The sequence below is a fragment of the Juglans microcarpa x Juglans regia genome, chromosome 1D (genome assembly GCF_004785595.1).
Source record: "Juglans microcarpa x Juglans regia isolate MS1-56 chromosome 1D, Jm3101_v1.0, whole genome shotgun sequence".
In the NCBI taxonomy this organism is placed as follows: Eukaryota; Viridiplantae; Streptophyta; class Magnoliopsida; order Fagales; family Juglandaceae; genus Juglans; species Juglans microcarpa x Juglans regia.
The window spans coordinates 39,205,443-39,221,900 of NC_054594.1; the positions used below are offsets into that span (position 1 = coordinate 39,205,443).

The 16,458-nt window shown below is 35.9% G+C and overlaps 1 protein-coding gene across 3 annotated transcripts; it reads right to left on the reverse strand.

Moving 5' to 3' along the window:
- Nucleotides 1–3,253: 3,253 nt before the first annotated feature.
- LOC121266728 (integrin-linked protein kinase 1-like) lies at nucleotides 3,254–11,616 on the reverse strand. 3 transcript variants are annotated; one of them, XM_041170534.1, is made up of 12 exons: nucleotides 10,837–11,615; nucleotides 10,084–10,158; nucleotides 9,904–10,008; nucleotides 8,791–8,876; nucleotides 7,039–7,159; nucleotides 6,660–6,739; nucleotides 6,347–6,409; nucleotides 6,119–6,234; nucleotides 5,531–5,616; nucleotides 5,160–5,284; nucleotides 4,424–4,555; nucleotides 3,254–3,587 (listed from the first exon to the last, which is right to left on the reverse strand). In XM_041170534.1, the coding sequence occupies exons 1-12, from the start codon at nucleotides 11,263–11,265 to the stop codon at nucleotides 3,581–3,583; spliced, it is 1,425 nt and encodes a 474-aa protein (XP_041026468.1). In that variant the 5' UTR covers nucleotides 11,266–11,615; the 3' UTR covers nucleotides 3,254–3,580. The 3 variants fall into 3 exon arrangements, with proteins under 3 accessions (XP_041026468.1, XP_041026482.1, XP_041026475.1); XM_041170548.1 differs by lacking the exon at nucleotides 3,254–3,587 and adding an exon at nucleotides 3,892–4,114 and having other exon boundaries at nucleotides 10,837–11,616; XM_041170541.1 differs by lacking the exon at nucleotides 3,254–3,587 and adding an exon at nucleotides 3,892–4,120 and having other exon boundaries at nucleotides 10,837–11,616.
- Between the last annotated feature and the right edge of the window lie 4,842 nt (nucleotides 11,617–16,458).

Consider the following 16,458-nt stretch of genomic DNA (forward strand, 5'->3'; position numbering starts at 1 on the left):
TGAGATGTAGGGTGCAAAGAAGCAAATAACTTCAACGTGACATCGTAAAAAAAAACCCGAGAAAATCAACAAATATAGCAACTACCTCCCAATCATCATCATTAGGCATTCTTAAACCCCCGTGCTCATCAAAGTATTTGACATATTGAATGTCTTCATCACCCAATAATTGAAAAGCTGCCTTATATTCTTGGGCCGCCTCCAACATCAAGAAGGTTGAGTTCCATCTGGTAGGAACATCAGTACAAAGACCATTCTTTGATGTTATGCCCACAGTCTTCGAGGCAATCTTGAATTTCTCAAATCTAGAAGGAGAATACCTCGCAAATTTCACAGTCAGTCTAACTCGTGCAACCGAGTTATCAACATCTTTTAACCCCCACAGTCACAATTAGATTCAATATATGTGCATAATATCTAACATGCAAATTTTCACCATCCAAGAATGTCTTATTTGCCTTTCTAAGATAAGTCTTCAGATACCTCAAGGCGACATCATTAGACGAGGCATTGTCAACCGAAACTGTCAAAACTCGTGTCAACCCTCACTCCTTTATTGAGGCCTCTAAGGCCATCCCAATCGTCTCACCCTTGTGATCAGTTATTTGACAAAACTTAATAATCTTTTTATGAAGAATCCAATCAGAATCAATGAAATAGACAGTCAAAGACATATAATTAAAATTTTGGATAGAAGTCCAAGTATCGATAGTGAGGCAAACTACCAATCCCGCCAATTGGCCCCTCAAAACATCTTTATCTTTCCAGTACATCTTTTTAATATCCTTTGTCATAGTGTGGCGAGAAGGAAGCGTAAATCTAGGTTCCATTCTTGGACAAATTCTTATAACCCTCTCTCATCCACAAACTGAAAATGTAGCTCGTCTATGATAACCATACGAGCTAACTTCCTTCTACACTCATCAGCATTATACTTTGTAAACCCCTTCAACGTTAGACCCCCACTACTCCCATCCGCTATTTTTTTCAGTCCAATTTCTAGTCTAGATTGACTCTTTTCCAGTAAGGATCTTAATATTAGACTCTTCTTGCATTGTTTCTCTAAATGGACCTTTAACTGGGATGTACCATGTTTCCTATAGTGACATCCATATATTTTCCCACAATAATTACATTTAGCTTGGGGGTTATTGGGGCCACCACCCTCTAGTTTGGTAAAATGAGACCAAACTAAGGAAACAATTTTCTTGCTTTGTGTGGGCTTGGGGGCGGGGCAAGGTGTATTTCCACTCCCAGGGGTTGGAGTAGGTTTAGGTTCTAAGGCAGGGGTACTGGTAGGGGTAGGAGAGCTATCAGTGAAATCCCTTTGAGAAGACATTCCTGATTCCACAACACAATAAAAAATTATACAATCAATCAACACAAGACATAAGAAAATCATATTAATACACCACATGAAAAAACAAGGCATAGTGCAAAGCTAACACAATTTAGGGGTTTCTGATCCGAAACCCCTAATTTAGAGGTTCAATCCGAAACCCCTAACTTAATTTAGAGGTTCAATCCGAAACCCTTATTTTTTTAAAAAAAGAAATAGATAAATTTGAAATTCACATTAAAAAAATATTTTTTAATAATAAATCTCGTTTTTAAATAGGATGTACGAGATTTGCATGTTATCAAACATTTTAAATAGGATGCAGTTTTTTCTTTTAATGATTGTAGCACTTCATTAAAAAGTATTTTCAATCTTACATAATTACTCTTTATTTTAAATAGAATTACAAAATAGTTGTAAACTAGTTGTAGGTTTTCTTAATTTTATTATTTTAAAACTAATTGAGTTGTTCTCATACTTGATTACTTGTTATAAGAAAAGTGAAAAAAAAATTAAAATAGGTGTAGTGTGTGAGGATGAATGGATGATAAGTGGGATTATTTATTTAATAATAAAGTAATACTACTCATCATCCATTTTAATATCATTCTCTCATCATCCATCATGTTGTATTAAATAATTGGAAACTATTTATAATATTTCACTTATAAGCCTATCATTTAATGTCATTAATAAATGTTGAGTTAGGGGTTTCAATTGAAACCCATAAATTGAATAAATTGAAAATTAAGGGGTTTCAATTGAAACCCCTAACTCAATTTAGGGTTTTGGATTGAACCCCTAAATCAAATTGAGTTTTGGATTGAACCCCTAAATTGATTTAGGGGTTCAATCCGAAACCCTAAAATTCAGGGGTTTCAATTGAAAGAATGGGTTTCGGATTATACAAAAAAAAAAAAAAAAAAACAAACAAACAAAAACAAACAAACAAACACACGAATCAAACACATGCACAAATTTCTCCATAGCACACAAATTCACAATTATTCTCATCCTCTATCTCCGATTCAACCCAACCTTCCTCCAATCTCCAATCCAAAACTAAAAAAAATAAAAAATCTAGGGTTTCGGATTTCTTACCTTTGAGTGGCGGCGAATTCGAAGTGAAAAATAACTTTAAGTTCGCACGAGTAAACGACGGACCGACGGTGGAGTGACTGGATAGTGAAAATCTCGTACTTGTGCTGCTCGTGCAGTTGTGCGGGACGGAGAGAGAGAATAGTTTGAATGAGAGAGACTGAGAGAGCGCGAGAGACGCAGAGAGATCGAGACAGAGAGAGTGAGAGAGGAGAGTGCAGAGTGAGAGATGAGAGTTCGAGAAGGGCTGAAGGAGAAAGTCGCGGGGAGGGGGGGAACCTTAACTAAAACTAAAACGGCGCCGTTTCACTTTTAGTGCAAGCCTACCTAAATTCTAAAAGTGAAACGGCACTGTTTTGTCATAGACAAAACGGCGTCGTTCTAAATTATTTATGGATTATATATATATAATTTTAATTATATATAGATATATATATAGCGGGGCGGGGGAAAAGCGAAGCGGGGCTTCACCCCCTTCGTCCCCCGCCTCCGCAACTGTCCTGGGGTGCGGGTGGGGGCCCTCGCACCCCGCTTGAGCGAGCTGAAACATCCGCCCCGCATGGGCGGGGCGGGGCGGACAGTGGGGTGCGGGGCCCCGCTGCCCACCCCTAGTTTTCGCATATGAGACGAATTGAGATGAAAATTAAAAATTGAATAAACTATTGTTATGATATATTTTTTTAATATTATTTTTGTTTTGAAATTTGAAAAAATTGAATTGTTTATTTTATTTTATATTGAAATTTGAAAAAGTTGTAATGATTAAATGAGATGAAATGAGTTGAGAAGTGATGTGGAAATAAACGAGTTTCTCACTTCCTAAAATCTGGGTATTAATCTTCTTCGACCAACTCTTGTTATAATGTTAATTATCCACAAGTTGATATGCTAAACCAAAGCTCTTCCTCTCCTCACATTATACATGGAAAGGGACTGTGCCCGCTCCAAAAGAGGACAGAGATATACATTTACTTTGTTCACTCTGCATTGTTTCACCATATTAATTATACACAATATGAAACTCCAAAACCTGGATTCGAAGAAAATCCCTTGATCTCTCTCTTTTCCTTTTTCCAGTGGAACTGAGTGCTTGTCTCGTTCCTCTTTGTTATTATCATTATCATGATTTGCCGAGACCTCCTCTTAAATCCTGAACATAATTGCATCATTCCCCCATTAGGCGAAGAGATCAAAAGAGAAGAACATTACATTTAGTATCAGAATTATTAGTAACCCAGAGTGCATTGAGGAATCTACTATAATTGACATTCTACATGAATTTAGTGCACAATGCATATTCCCCACGCTATGAATAAGCTATTATGGCACCATAGGCTTCATTGGAAAACATTATCCATACCTGAATATATATATATATATATATATCAATATCAAAATTCAAGTAATCTCTCTCTATTAGAAATTTTATATCCCCAGCAGCACTGGTTTGGTGGAATGAGACAGATTCTTTTCAGCTAGAATTTGTTGTAGTTTGAGATTTCCGGGCGTGGTAAGTTTCGGAATATGTCGCAGATATCCATCTTACCGACTGTACTCTATTGCACAATCATCTAGGTGCATCAGGTGAACTCAGATTCAACTGTATTCGTTGCTTTTCTTGTGCTTTCACATTGTCACCTGAAAACTTGTCAACATATCTTTGGGAGCATGTTTCAACTTTACCTAGTAAAAGTTTTTCATGAGGAATTGGTACCAGTGTTCCAATTTATCACTTAAATGAAGAAACATCCTCAACTTGGTTTTACTTAGGACAGTTAAGTCTAGTCTATCGATTATAAGCTAAACCCACACATTGAGGATGTGCAAGATTGCTTCCCTAATCGCAGGTATGCAATGATAATTTTACTTATCAGGCTATGAGCTCAAGAATGGTTATCAAGGTATATTCCAAGTTTCTTATATGGATTTCTTCATGTCAATCAAGTACAACAAATAACATAGAGATAATTGGTAAGAGAAACATACCAAGGAAGCTTAAAAGTGTCTTTCCACCATCCTTGTTTTGAACAAGTTGATTCTATTCTGTCTAGCCGGACAATTATTTCAGAAAAGGTTGGCCTCACAACTGCTTCTTCATCCCAACATTCGTCAACCAACCTGCATATAGGTTCAAAAAGCAGATTTCCTTTTCAAATCTAACAAGAAAATATTTAGCATGGAATGTCGTCAGAGATTGTTCATTACTTTCTTGAAAAAATACATGCATAGAAAAAAGCAGTTTTACAGTGAGTTTTTATGAACTTTTTCTATTGGGAAGTTACACTCATACCATGTGCGTTTCACTCTCTTTCCCATTCTGATCCTAGAGGAAGGCTACTTGAGCTTAAGACTGTTCATCCGGCCCGGGAAAAAACCGGCCCGGTCTGGAACCCGGATACCCAGATATTTTAAATTTAAATATGACTAGCACTAGAAACACATGTACACTTGTTATATTCAGGAAGTCAAATTAAAAGAAAACTTGAATATTTGCCAAGCAGAGTGATCATACTAACTACATATTTTTCATCCATGATAAAATAAACCCACACCAAACCTGGATTTTTAAGCAACTATGCACACGATTTGAAAATTTATCCTAATGACAAAGGGTTATCTAAAAAATTACCCTTACTGGTTTCAAGTCAGCATCCCAACTTTGAAAGTTAAAAATCTTCAAGCTATAATAAGTTTGACGAGTTTTCTCAAAAATCAAACTTACTCTTTTAGATCTGGAGGATAACTTTTTGCTTTGATCTTGAATGGCGGTCTCTTTCCTTCTAAACACATAATTTGTGCAGCTTCCTCAGGAGACTTGGGATGGAAAGGTTGTGCACCCTCAATCATCTAGGCATACAAAACAAATCAAAGAAATAGTGTTTAAGACAGATTACTTGCCAATTAATAACTGTGAGTTAAATTTCTTACTGTATGTTCAACCATAGAAAAGAACAAGAATCAACCATAGTCCCCAATATGGTAATATTAAACCCACGAAAGTGGAGGTTATCTCAAGATATTAAGGAATTATAAGTAATTAAACATGATAAAACATTAATAATGTAGAATACAAGAATTTGTGAAAAGATATACCTCATATAAAATGAGACCAAAAGAATAGGAATCCACACTTCTGTCAAATATCTCATCTCTGTAAACCTCGGGTGCCATATATAAGTCTACAATCATTAGAGAAAACAACTAATTGAACCCACAGCAATGGTATATTCTGTGTAGCAACTAATCACAAGTAGTTAATCTTTATAATCATTATCCTGTATATAAACTGCTTCAATCTACCAGACTGCAGCTGAATAAAGGTCAAAAGTTTAGAGCCTCCACTCTTGAGCTATAGCCGGATGAACAAGGAATATCAAACTCCAAGAGACCACCCAGATTTTTAACAATCAGAAATATATTTTTAGTTATAAATTCCCATTAGAAAACTAAAAGCCAACAGTACCTAGCAATTATCACTTCTTTCTGCACACTAAAAACTCATACTGTCAAACTGAAGTGAGAATTAAAAGAATGTTTGCCGTTTTGGAGTTGGTACATTATATATATGTTTATACTGTCAAAAGCAAATATAATTTTCTGTCGAGGTGCATGCTGTGTCCACTAAAATCTATCATAGATCCAATGCAAGAGTTAAGATATATGGTGTACACAATAACGTACTTGAACGGTCAGCCCCTGGCTGTGCTAGTTTTGCTTTGCCTGGTGAAAGCTTAGACAATCTTGTCAAACCAAATCCAGCCACTTTCAAATGACCTCCACTGTCCAGAAAAATATTTCTGGCACCTTACCAAGATTGTAAATATTAGCATACATCCCAACAAGAAGAAATTATATTCAGTTTGAAATTGCTGTACACATCAGATCAACTTTTGCATTTGGTTGTCTTACTTTGGCTTTAAGTCGCAGTGGATAATTGGGTCTGGTTTACATTCATGAAGATAATTCATGCCCCTGATAAGATGAAATTGATCAAGAGATTAGAACATAGAAACTCTGGATACATATGGCAGGAATACGAGAAATTATAAGCACTTCGAGTCATTTCATTGATATAATACATATGCCAATTACAAAGGCCAAAAGCATGCTTAGAAAATTAATAGGAGTGTATGGACAGTGTGTGCAAGAAGCAGGGTTCACTATTCTATTAAAAAATAGCGTCCACAGTCTTTCAGATAGGATTCCAGCAAGATAGACATGCCTAGCAATATCAAGAGCAAATTTTAGAGCTTTGGATGGAGACAGGCGTCCTTTCTTTTGAATATAATTTCCCAAGTCACCCTGAAAAATCACCAGTATAGGCAATGTCAAGTTGGGATTAAAACATTTCAATGATGAAAAACCAAAGCGGCATTCCTTAATGTTTTCAAAGAAAGCTAAAGGAGTTCCTGGGTAGAGAAAATTTAATTAACCCCAGAAAACCGTCCTTATTAGCATCCCCATGCCAATCAGCATGTTCATCTTCTACTAGAACTAGAAGAGTCTTTATGAATACTCACACAGATATGTATAGTGCTTGTACACACAGGGGCAAGGAGAAGGGGAAGGAAGGAGGGGGAGCGGGAGAGATGCATGCTTACTTTTGGATGATACTCTGAAACAATCATCATGGGTATATTTTGGGTAACTGCTCCAACAAACTGAAGCACATTAGGATGCCGGACCTTTTCTAGCAACGTTAGCTCGTGTTTGAAAGCGTTTCTGTTAAAATAAAGGAAACTAAATAATTATGAAAACAGGAGTGGGTTTTATAGCTATCTGCTAAACTCTATGAACCAACAGACTCAACAACCATCCTGAACCAAAAAACAAAGAAATGACCACTGAGCAAGTTTTAACAGCAATGGTATTTTGGTCACAGAATCTAGGCATTATAATCTTAGAAATGTCCCAAAAGTGAAGGCTCCAACAATCCAAACAATAAAATAAGGGAAAATAAACATCAACTCGAGTCTGAAATTGACTCCTAAAAGGACATTCGGTGCCATTATCGCACATTCTTAGATGCCTAGAGGAGACTAAAGTACTATAAACTTCCCTTCTTCAGATTATTGCCCCATAGGATTTTTCATATTCATTTGGAGGAGAGAAGGAAGAGGAAGAAAGATTAAGGCCCCGTTTGAATTGCAAGATGGTCTCATCTCATCTCATCCCATCTAATCTCATCTCAACATCCAAACACTACAAACACAAACACTTTTCAATTTCAAATATTCAACCTTTTTATCTAATCATTACAACTTTCCTAAACTTCTAAACAAAACACAAAAAACAATTCAACCTTTTCAAATCCCAAAACAAAAATTATATTAAAAAATTATATTTTAACAATATTTTAACTTTATAATATTTTTATTCAACTTTGTCTCTCTCATTTCCCAAAACCCAAAAAACATCTTAAATCAAACCATTTCACTACTATTCACAAATTATTTCATTACTATTCACAAATTTATCATCTCATCTCATCTCAACATCCAAACGAGGCCTAAATTGCTTTCTTCTACTGCCTCTTGGAAATTCATACAAATAAGGGAAAACCATGACTTGAAATAACCAGTATTTGATTGGTGTAAATTGAAAAAAGAAAAAATGGAAAACTGAGTTTATCTGCACTCGTGGAGTATGTAATCACCATGCATATCATGAGCAGTTATCTAGGTATGAACATAAACAAGGCACCCAGTGGAATCAAGAATCAGGAGGACATGCAAAAAAGCAGCAGTAGTCCATGCATATGAGACAGGCGAAAAAAAGTAAAGGTTAGGTCAAGTAGCTTCCAAGATATGAGGATCTCAAAAATGCAAACTACAATTCAACTCAACTTCATTTTGTTGATTAGGTGAATCTCCAGTATACACCTTGTGTATTTGGTAGCAACTTCATAGTTTGTATTTAATGATATTATTAACTTTATAAAAATAAAGTTAATAATATCATTAACTTATGAAAAAAACCTGAGATTCAATTCAACTAAAACTTTCTTTTAGACGATCATGTTTAAGCCATGTGAGACCTTTTTCAACTAACTACGTTTCAGTAATTGAATTCTTTTTCACCACTCAACTCTATATAATGTCAGTACTCTAGGTTACATCTCTAATGACTATTCATTCCTCATTAGGTTTTCTTTTATTTGTCGGTAAATAATGATTTTATTGATGATAGAAAGTAGGCATGGTCAAGTATACAGGGCATATACAAGAGCAACACGTATAGTTGTTAGACTAGGGATACAAGGAAGTCAGAATATATTTTTGGATGAGTTACCATAAAAACTGTTCTAACATACATAAAGAAAAAAAAAATGTCAAAATGAGATGAGCAGATACATGCTATCAGGGTCTGAATAACTGTCCTTGTCAAGTATCTTTAAGGAAACCTTTGTACCGTTCCATTTAGCCACTTGATATGATCCCTGTAATAGGTAGACGAACAAAGACATCTATCAAATAACAAAATATATTTGAGAAAGCATCAATGATTCAACAGTTTGCTCAATGCCGGCAAAAAAAAAATGAAAAATAAAATTACAACAACAAATAAAAGGCGCAGAGAGAGAAGGAGGTGAGGAATCAAAGAACTCAAACCAACCATAATTGCAAATGCGCAATTATGTCCGGAGTTTCATCAGGATGAAAAGGCATTCTCAATTTATGGTAATAAAGATGATGATAATAATAATAAACCTCAGAAAAAATAGATAATATTAATCTGAACTAGCAAGTACATCACGACAGAATACAATAGATGACTGGAAAATGAAGAACTACGTTGCCTATACATAGGAGATTTCTCTGACAACTTTGCAGTGCTTCATATATAGAACTAAAAAAGCTCAAACATCATCACTGGTATAGTGGTCTCTAAAGAAACAACAAAAGACACACCAAGTCAAATAGGCATATACTTCTTAACGTTTATTCAAATAAAATAAAATAAAAACACGATTGCAGGTTATCGTGCACAAATTATTTCCTGCATGATTAAAGCAAACAATAACTATCACTTTCTATGTCTAAAAAGACAGATCATTATTGGCATATGAAAAATAATGCATAGGTTTAAAACAATACCATATCTCAAGCTTCCAATTAATAGATGATTTCTCAACATATAACATACCATGCAACTTGTTAATCACTTGACAAACGTACAAGAATACATATGCAAAGAGTCAAATGCATGACATATAAAAGCTTATTCTTTTCAACCTATAAAGGCAAATCATTGCAAAGAAAGTTAAAAGCACATACAAGGCTCTTTAGTACTGCCATCACAGTTGAAAACTGAAAAACAAGAACAAAACAAAAGCGCGATTCAATATTTGAGCTGCCAGGATGCATCGTTGGTTTCTTTACTATTTCTGAGTGAGGGGAATCTATACGCGCGTTTTTAAGCAGTACGAATCTACAGAGCTGCTAGTCAAGGGAACAGGATCATGCCTTAGAGATTTGAGAACCCTTCCGAATCTGGAGCTCCAGTGGATTAAGCTCGTACTCTGGTACTTCTCGAGGATTTGCAACAACCATTGGCGTCTTCCTGGTTTTCTGTAAGAATACAGAATAATCAGCTAAGTCTGTTTACAGATTTTTTCAAAAAACGAGGAAACGTTCATATCGAACCGGAACTTTGGCTCCGCGGGTCTTTAGAATATTGTAAACTTCAGTGTGTCCGTAATATTTGGCGTCAGCAGCTGCCTGTCCAGATAGAGAGAAGTAATACATGTAAAGGTCATATCGAAGGTGAAGACCGCAGATAATTGTGTTTGGTTTAACCAAATTTAACTTCTCTCCAATCAATTATGGTATCACTGTTTTTTCTGCTTAAGGGATTGTCTGCGTTCAAAATCTATCTTTTTAACTTATTTCAATTCTTTTAGTTTCGTGATTATAATTTTTTTTAATTTTTATATAAAATATAATAAATAATTCAATTTTTATTCTATTATTTATAAATTATTTCAACTTATTTTTGAATCTAAATAACTCTTTAATTTCTTATAAAATTAAAAAAAATAAATAAATTCATTTTCACCTACTTTATAAATTTTAAAAAACTCATCCTAACCTTACCAAAAAAAAGGGGAGGGGGGTGTTAAATCCGACTTAATAAAACCTACGAAATAAATCTATTCACAATTCATCTAATTCATCACAGCATCCAAACGTAGCCTAACTGTAAAAGCTAGCAACATTTGAAATCTCCCTGACGAAATTTCCGATTCAGTTTTTTCCTCTTTAATAACAAGCCACAGATTCCATCTTCGAACAAATCAAGCGAACCTACACAGAACTATAAGAAGATTTATCGGCTCAAAGAAGATGTAGAAAATTTATTTTGAAACAAATCTAACAAACAAACCGGTAGTGCCGTACCGTGCTCCCCCAGCGATCACGAGCATCGAGGTTGGCCTTCCTGCTGAGCAAGAGTTCGACGACCTCGACATTGCCTTCGCACGCGGCGATGTGCAGCGCGGTCCTCCCATCCAAGTCGATGCTGTTGACGTCGATCCCCTCGTTGAGGAGATCCTCCACTCCCTTGACGTCCCCTCTGCACGCCATGAACAGGAGGTGCATCGTGGCGTCGAGATTCTCCGGCACCGTGAGATCGACGGCGTCGTCTTGTTCGGGGCTCCGGTGTATCGGGTCCAGAGACGACTGCCTCCCGAAGCTGAATCTCTGTTTGTTCCTCCTTGGGTCCAGCGACGACTGCCGCGTGAATTGCCTGCTCAGCGTCCGCCCCAGCGTCCCTGTTGAGAGCTGCCGGGATATCCCCCGCCTCAGTTGCGCCGCTATTTTCTGCATTTTCTTCCTTGATCAATTAGCAGAGTTTTGTTCTTTCGAATACTAGATGGAAGAAGAAGAATACCACGAGGACTGCATGCAGTTGTGATTGAGTTGGGTTGGATCGGATCGAGAGCTTGAGGGACGGGCTCGGAAGCTCTCGATACCGGGACAGTTGTACAATACGAATGTCAATTTAAAGAACCGAGGGAAGCGCGAGTGAGAGAGAGAGTTCTCGTTTTCCACTCGATGTAGCGGAAAAAAAGCCGTTAATAATTTTTGTACGCCTGAACCCGTCGTGTAGAACCCGGCAACAATCCCCTCCGGTCTTCCACGTTACAATTCCACCTCTGCATTATCTTTCAACATATTTTGATTATATTTTGTCGTGATATTTGTGTTTGATCTATATAATAATCAAAATCAATCGAGCGTACAAAATAAGCCCATCTATCCTTTTTTATAAATAAAATAAAATATAATTTTTATCATGCGCCTTTTAAGCATCCGAAAATATAATTTTTTAATAATATTAAACCCCACGAGTATATATTATTAATGAGAAATACTTTAATCACAAAAAATTTTTATGAAAATAAATTTATAAATTAAAATAATTTTACGTGATATCTTAAATACTTAGATTGTAATTTATAAATATATTTTTATAATTTTACTTTTATAAAATCTTTTTATAATTGTAGCCCTTCTCTTTTGAACAAAAATTCATGTAAATAATCATAATTTTAAATATGTCCTACCACCAAAAAGATAATTTTTTTGGTGATTTTCACTTCTTAGAAAAAAAATATTGAATTATGATATACGTTGGAAGAGAGCCTTGTCTGATTGTTTGAGATAAGAACATGGTGACTTTAAAGAAAAGTATGAGATGTTGGTATTGTTTAGATAAAGAGGAAATATTTAGTTGGATGTAAGTCCCCCGCGCATGGGTGGAAATCCATAGGATCTTATCTCTATTTGTCTCTTCTTTCTTCATAAATTTCTCGTAAAATTGCCGACACTTAAATTTTTGTTTATTTAGAAGATGAAATTAAATGAGAAGAAAATTAAAAATAAAATAAAATATTATTTAGATATATTATTTAATATTATTTTTATTTTAAAATTTAAAAAATTATTTATTTATTATATTTTATATAAAAATTTAAAAATATATATAATAATTATATAAAATAAAATAATTTATAAAAACAAACAAGGCTACAAAAGTTAGAACCGTGATGTTAGGAGGGTTGTTGGGTGAAGACAAGGTAGACTTGTCCCTACGCATCGAAAAGTAGACAATCCAAAGCCTAAAAAACGAAAGTAAAGGGGTAGAGTGGGGCCCATGTGTAAAAGTCGGGAGACCCCCACCAATTATTGATTTTAACTTTGAAAAAAAAAAAATCCCAAAAATTCAAATGCGGGAGAAGGAAATTTCATGGAGGAGGCGACCCGCCTAACCGCGTACCAACGCGTGGAATTCCATGATCGGCAACAATCCATCAAACCATTATTTTACGCAAGAGAAATACTTTAAAGTTTTCGTTTGAATCTGGAATTAAATTGATATCAATTTAGTTTAATTTAATTTTAAATTTAATTTAATATTTAATTCTTTAATTCTTTAATTATTAAATTTATCTCAACTAAAAATTATTTTACAAGTAAAATTTATAATTTTTTTAAACTTAACACATCTTTACACGCAGAATCTATAATCTTTTTTTATTTCTCATAAATATATTTAAATTCATCTTAACATCTAAATACATCTAAATTCATCTTAGATAAGACTCACTTTACTATTTCAACTCACTATTATTTATAAAGAATTCAATTCATCTCAATTTAGTTCAACATCCAAACGAGTTGGCCTAAGCCTCGTTAAGTTATATAGATAAAATAAAATAAGATGAAAAATCTATAAATAGTAGTAAAATAATTTGAATTACATTTTTTATAGAATTTTGAAAAAGGAAATAGAAAAAATTAAATAAAAAAAAAGTTAAAAAAGGTTAAGATAGAATTTTTGTTTTTTAATTTTAATAAATTGAATTATTGTTTATATTTTGTTTAGAAGTTTGAGAAAATTGTAACGATTAGATGAAAAAGTTAAAAATTTAAAAATTTAAAATTGAAAAATGTTTGTATTTAAATGATGTTTTAATGTTAAGATTAGATAAGATGGTTTCAAAATTTTGTGAAATATAATCAGACCTAGTCATAAAGTGAAGACATAAAAATAAATTCATAAATTAATATATTTTGATGTGATACGTTAAATTGTAAAATTATTTTTATTATAAAATAAATCTAACAGATCATATGAAATCATATCAATTTATAAATTTATTTTTATCAAATTCTTGTGTCTATACTCGTCGGTTTACGAAGTTTGAGTCTATGTATTCTTATGTCGGTAACTGATTTTCACGAGTATGATAATTTCTTGATAATTTCGGGAAAAAAACCTAGCTTCTTCTGTCGTTGCTAAATGCTTTCAACTCAGCTAGCATTTTTTCTTTGTCAACTGATTAATTGCTACTTTTTTTCATGGGGACAAATTAGTATGAGTAATTGCCACCTGTAATGTACGAAGTGGTCCTTCTGCATGTTACAAGAGTTGCAACCCTTCTCTTTACTTTCTGCCTCGACAATTCTCATGCATCCAAAGCATTATATTCCTCTTGACTTCTTCTAATCCTTATTCAAATCTTTATCACTTCGTAATTAGTAGAGGAAAAACGTATTTCTCGTTTTTTTTTTTTTTTATCACTATATTCTCAATATTTTTTAATGTGGTATTAAATAATAAGCCTACAAGTAAAATATAATAAGTAATGTTAACGTCAACAAATGCACAGTCCGAAATGAAAGAGAGATCTATTCCCGAGACGCGCTAAGATGGGTTGGGCATGGATCGGTATTGTTTGGAGCCCCCATACATCCATGACGGTGAACAATTTTTAAAAGCAGATGAAATAAGAAGAGATGAACACACAGATTTACGTGATTCATCACTAGGTCTACATCCATGGGGTTTGAGGAGGGGAGATTTCACAATAATAAGCTTGTTTACAGTCTCTCATAGCCTCTCATGTCTCACTATATAGTGGAAGCTATAGATCTATTCATTGGATAAGAAGTTCTCTCTAGAGCTTTCAGGTTGAAGAAGAAGTCAAAGTAGAACCCAAAAGTCGAAAGAAAATCTAGTCCTCGAAAAGTCGAAGTCCCTGTCCCTTTTATCTCCTACCCCCTCTTGGCTTTAAGTCATTTCCCTACTGTCTCTCATTCTTCTCTAATATTTTGTCTTCTAGTGAGTCCCCTATTGGCTGATTGGCTGGGCCTAGGAAATTCCTTTTGGATGGGGAAAAATTCCCTCACAATTACCCTTCAAATTCCTGTCGGACTTGTCTGAAGGGAATTTTTCAGTCTGTCTTCCATTTGCCTCGCCTCGTTCTGCTGGGCCTTCAGTTTTTTCACTTGTCGGTCTTCAGGTGGGGTTCTACCCCCTCGAGCCTTCATGCCGTCGCTTTATCCTGCCGATTTCCTTTGACCTTTTTTTTTTCCTTTCCTATTTCCTTTAGCCGTCTTTTCTTTTCGCTCCTATTTCCTTTAGCTCTGATCTTTTTGCTCCTATTTCCTTAGTCGTCTTTTCTTTCCATTTGCTCATTTCTACATTGTTAAAGTGTTAGTTTTTGTACGTGAAGATTTCATTGTTGAAGATTCTGTTGATGGAGATTTCGCTGATGGAGATTTCGCTGGTGGAGATTTCGCTGATGTAGATTATGTTGATGAAGATTATGTTAGTGTAGATTCCGCTGATGAAAATTATGTTGATGGAGATTCTGTCTTTGGGTGGCCAATGACCGACCTGCACTCATCTACGAGAGGGATAAGGTAACATTTTAGGCCTATATTTCCCTTTGTATCTCTCGGGGAGGTAAGTTGTTGATAGCGATTTCATTGATGTTGAGTCCGTTGGTGGAGATTCTGTCTTCGGATGGCCAAGGGCCGACCCACACTCATTCGCGAGAGAGATAGAGCAGCTTTAGGCATTACACTCATCCATTTTGCCTCACGGTGAGGTAAGTTGCTGATGACGATTTCTTTGATGTAGAGTCCGTTGGTGGAGATCTCGTTGATGATGTCCATATCTTTCTTTTCATTATTCAGACGGTCCATAGGCTCAGCTCGCTCTCCGTCGGGGAGTGGTCAAAATGCCTCATGTTAAATCATCTCTTTCACCCCCGAAGAGGTAATTCGGACAGTGATGTGGCTGGTCCGCTCATTCGCCACAGTGGGGGTCGGCGTAAGTATTCGGGCAGCCTCAAGGCTAAACTCGCTCTCCTTCACTGGAGGAACAAGACGGCCTCTAGGTCATCTCATCCTTTCGTTCCTTGTGGGAGCTAAGTTGTTTGAGCAGTCTGTTCTAGACCAGCTCTCGTCCGTTGACAATGTAGGAAATGGTAAGTTTGGGTCAGACTGATGTTGATCCCACATTTCGTCGTAGTAGGGGCCGGGATAAGTTATTCGGGTAGTCGTGATTCTGATCTCACTCTCCACTGTGGGAGGGATAAGGCAACCTTAAAACTTACATCTCCCTATGGTGTCCTGCATGTAGGTAAATTGTTCTGGCAATTTTGTTACTGAAACCGCTCTCGCTCATTGAGCTCACGAGAAAGGTAAAAACATTTTCCTTTGGGTAGCTAAGGACTAACTTGCACTCCGCCGCAGGAAGGATAAAGCAACCTTTAAAGCATACATTTCCATATGTTGCCCCGCGGGAAGGTAATTCTGACAGTGATGTGGCTGATTCACTCTTTCACTATGATGGAGGTCGGGATAAGTTATTCGGGCCACCTCACGGCTAGTCCCATTCTCCAGGACGAGGAAATTGAGCCACCTGCTCACCTATCATCTTTTGTGGGGAGATAAGTTGTTCGGGTATTTTGTTTTGGACTCGCTCATGCTCGTTGACATCATAAAAAATGGTAAATTTGGGTCAGACTGGCATCGATCCCACACTTTATCGTAGCGGAGGTCGGGGTAATTCATTCGAGGAGCGGTAGGGCTGATCCTGCTCTCCATTGTGGGAGGGACAAGGCAACCTTTAGGCCTACCTTTCCCTATGGTATCCCGCAGGGAGGTAAGTCGTTCAAGCAGTCTGTTACTCGACTGGCTCCTGCCTGTTGACTCTTGCGAGGA

Bases quoted from the DNA above. Each gene is read 5' to 3' on its own strand.
- LOC121266728 (XM_041170534.1), bottom strand. From the start codon at position 11,265: ATGCAGAAAATAGCGGCGCAACTGAGGCGGGGGATATCCCGGCAGCTC. The intron at 6,410-6,659 runs GCATGTCTATCT...TCATCTTATCAG, and splicing joins TTTGCTCTTGATATTGCTAG to GGGCATGAATTATCTTCATG. The intron at 4,556-5,159 runs GTAAGTTTGATT...ACCTATATGCAG, and splicing joins TATCCTCCAGATCTAAAAGA to GTTGGTTGACGAATGTTGGG.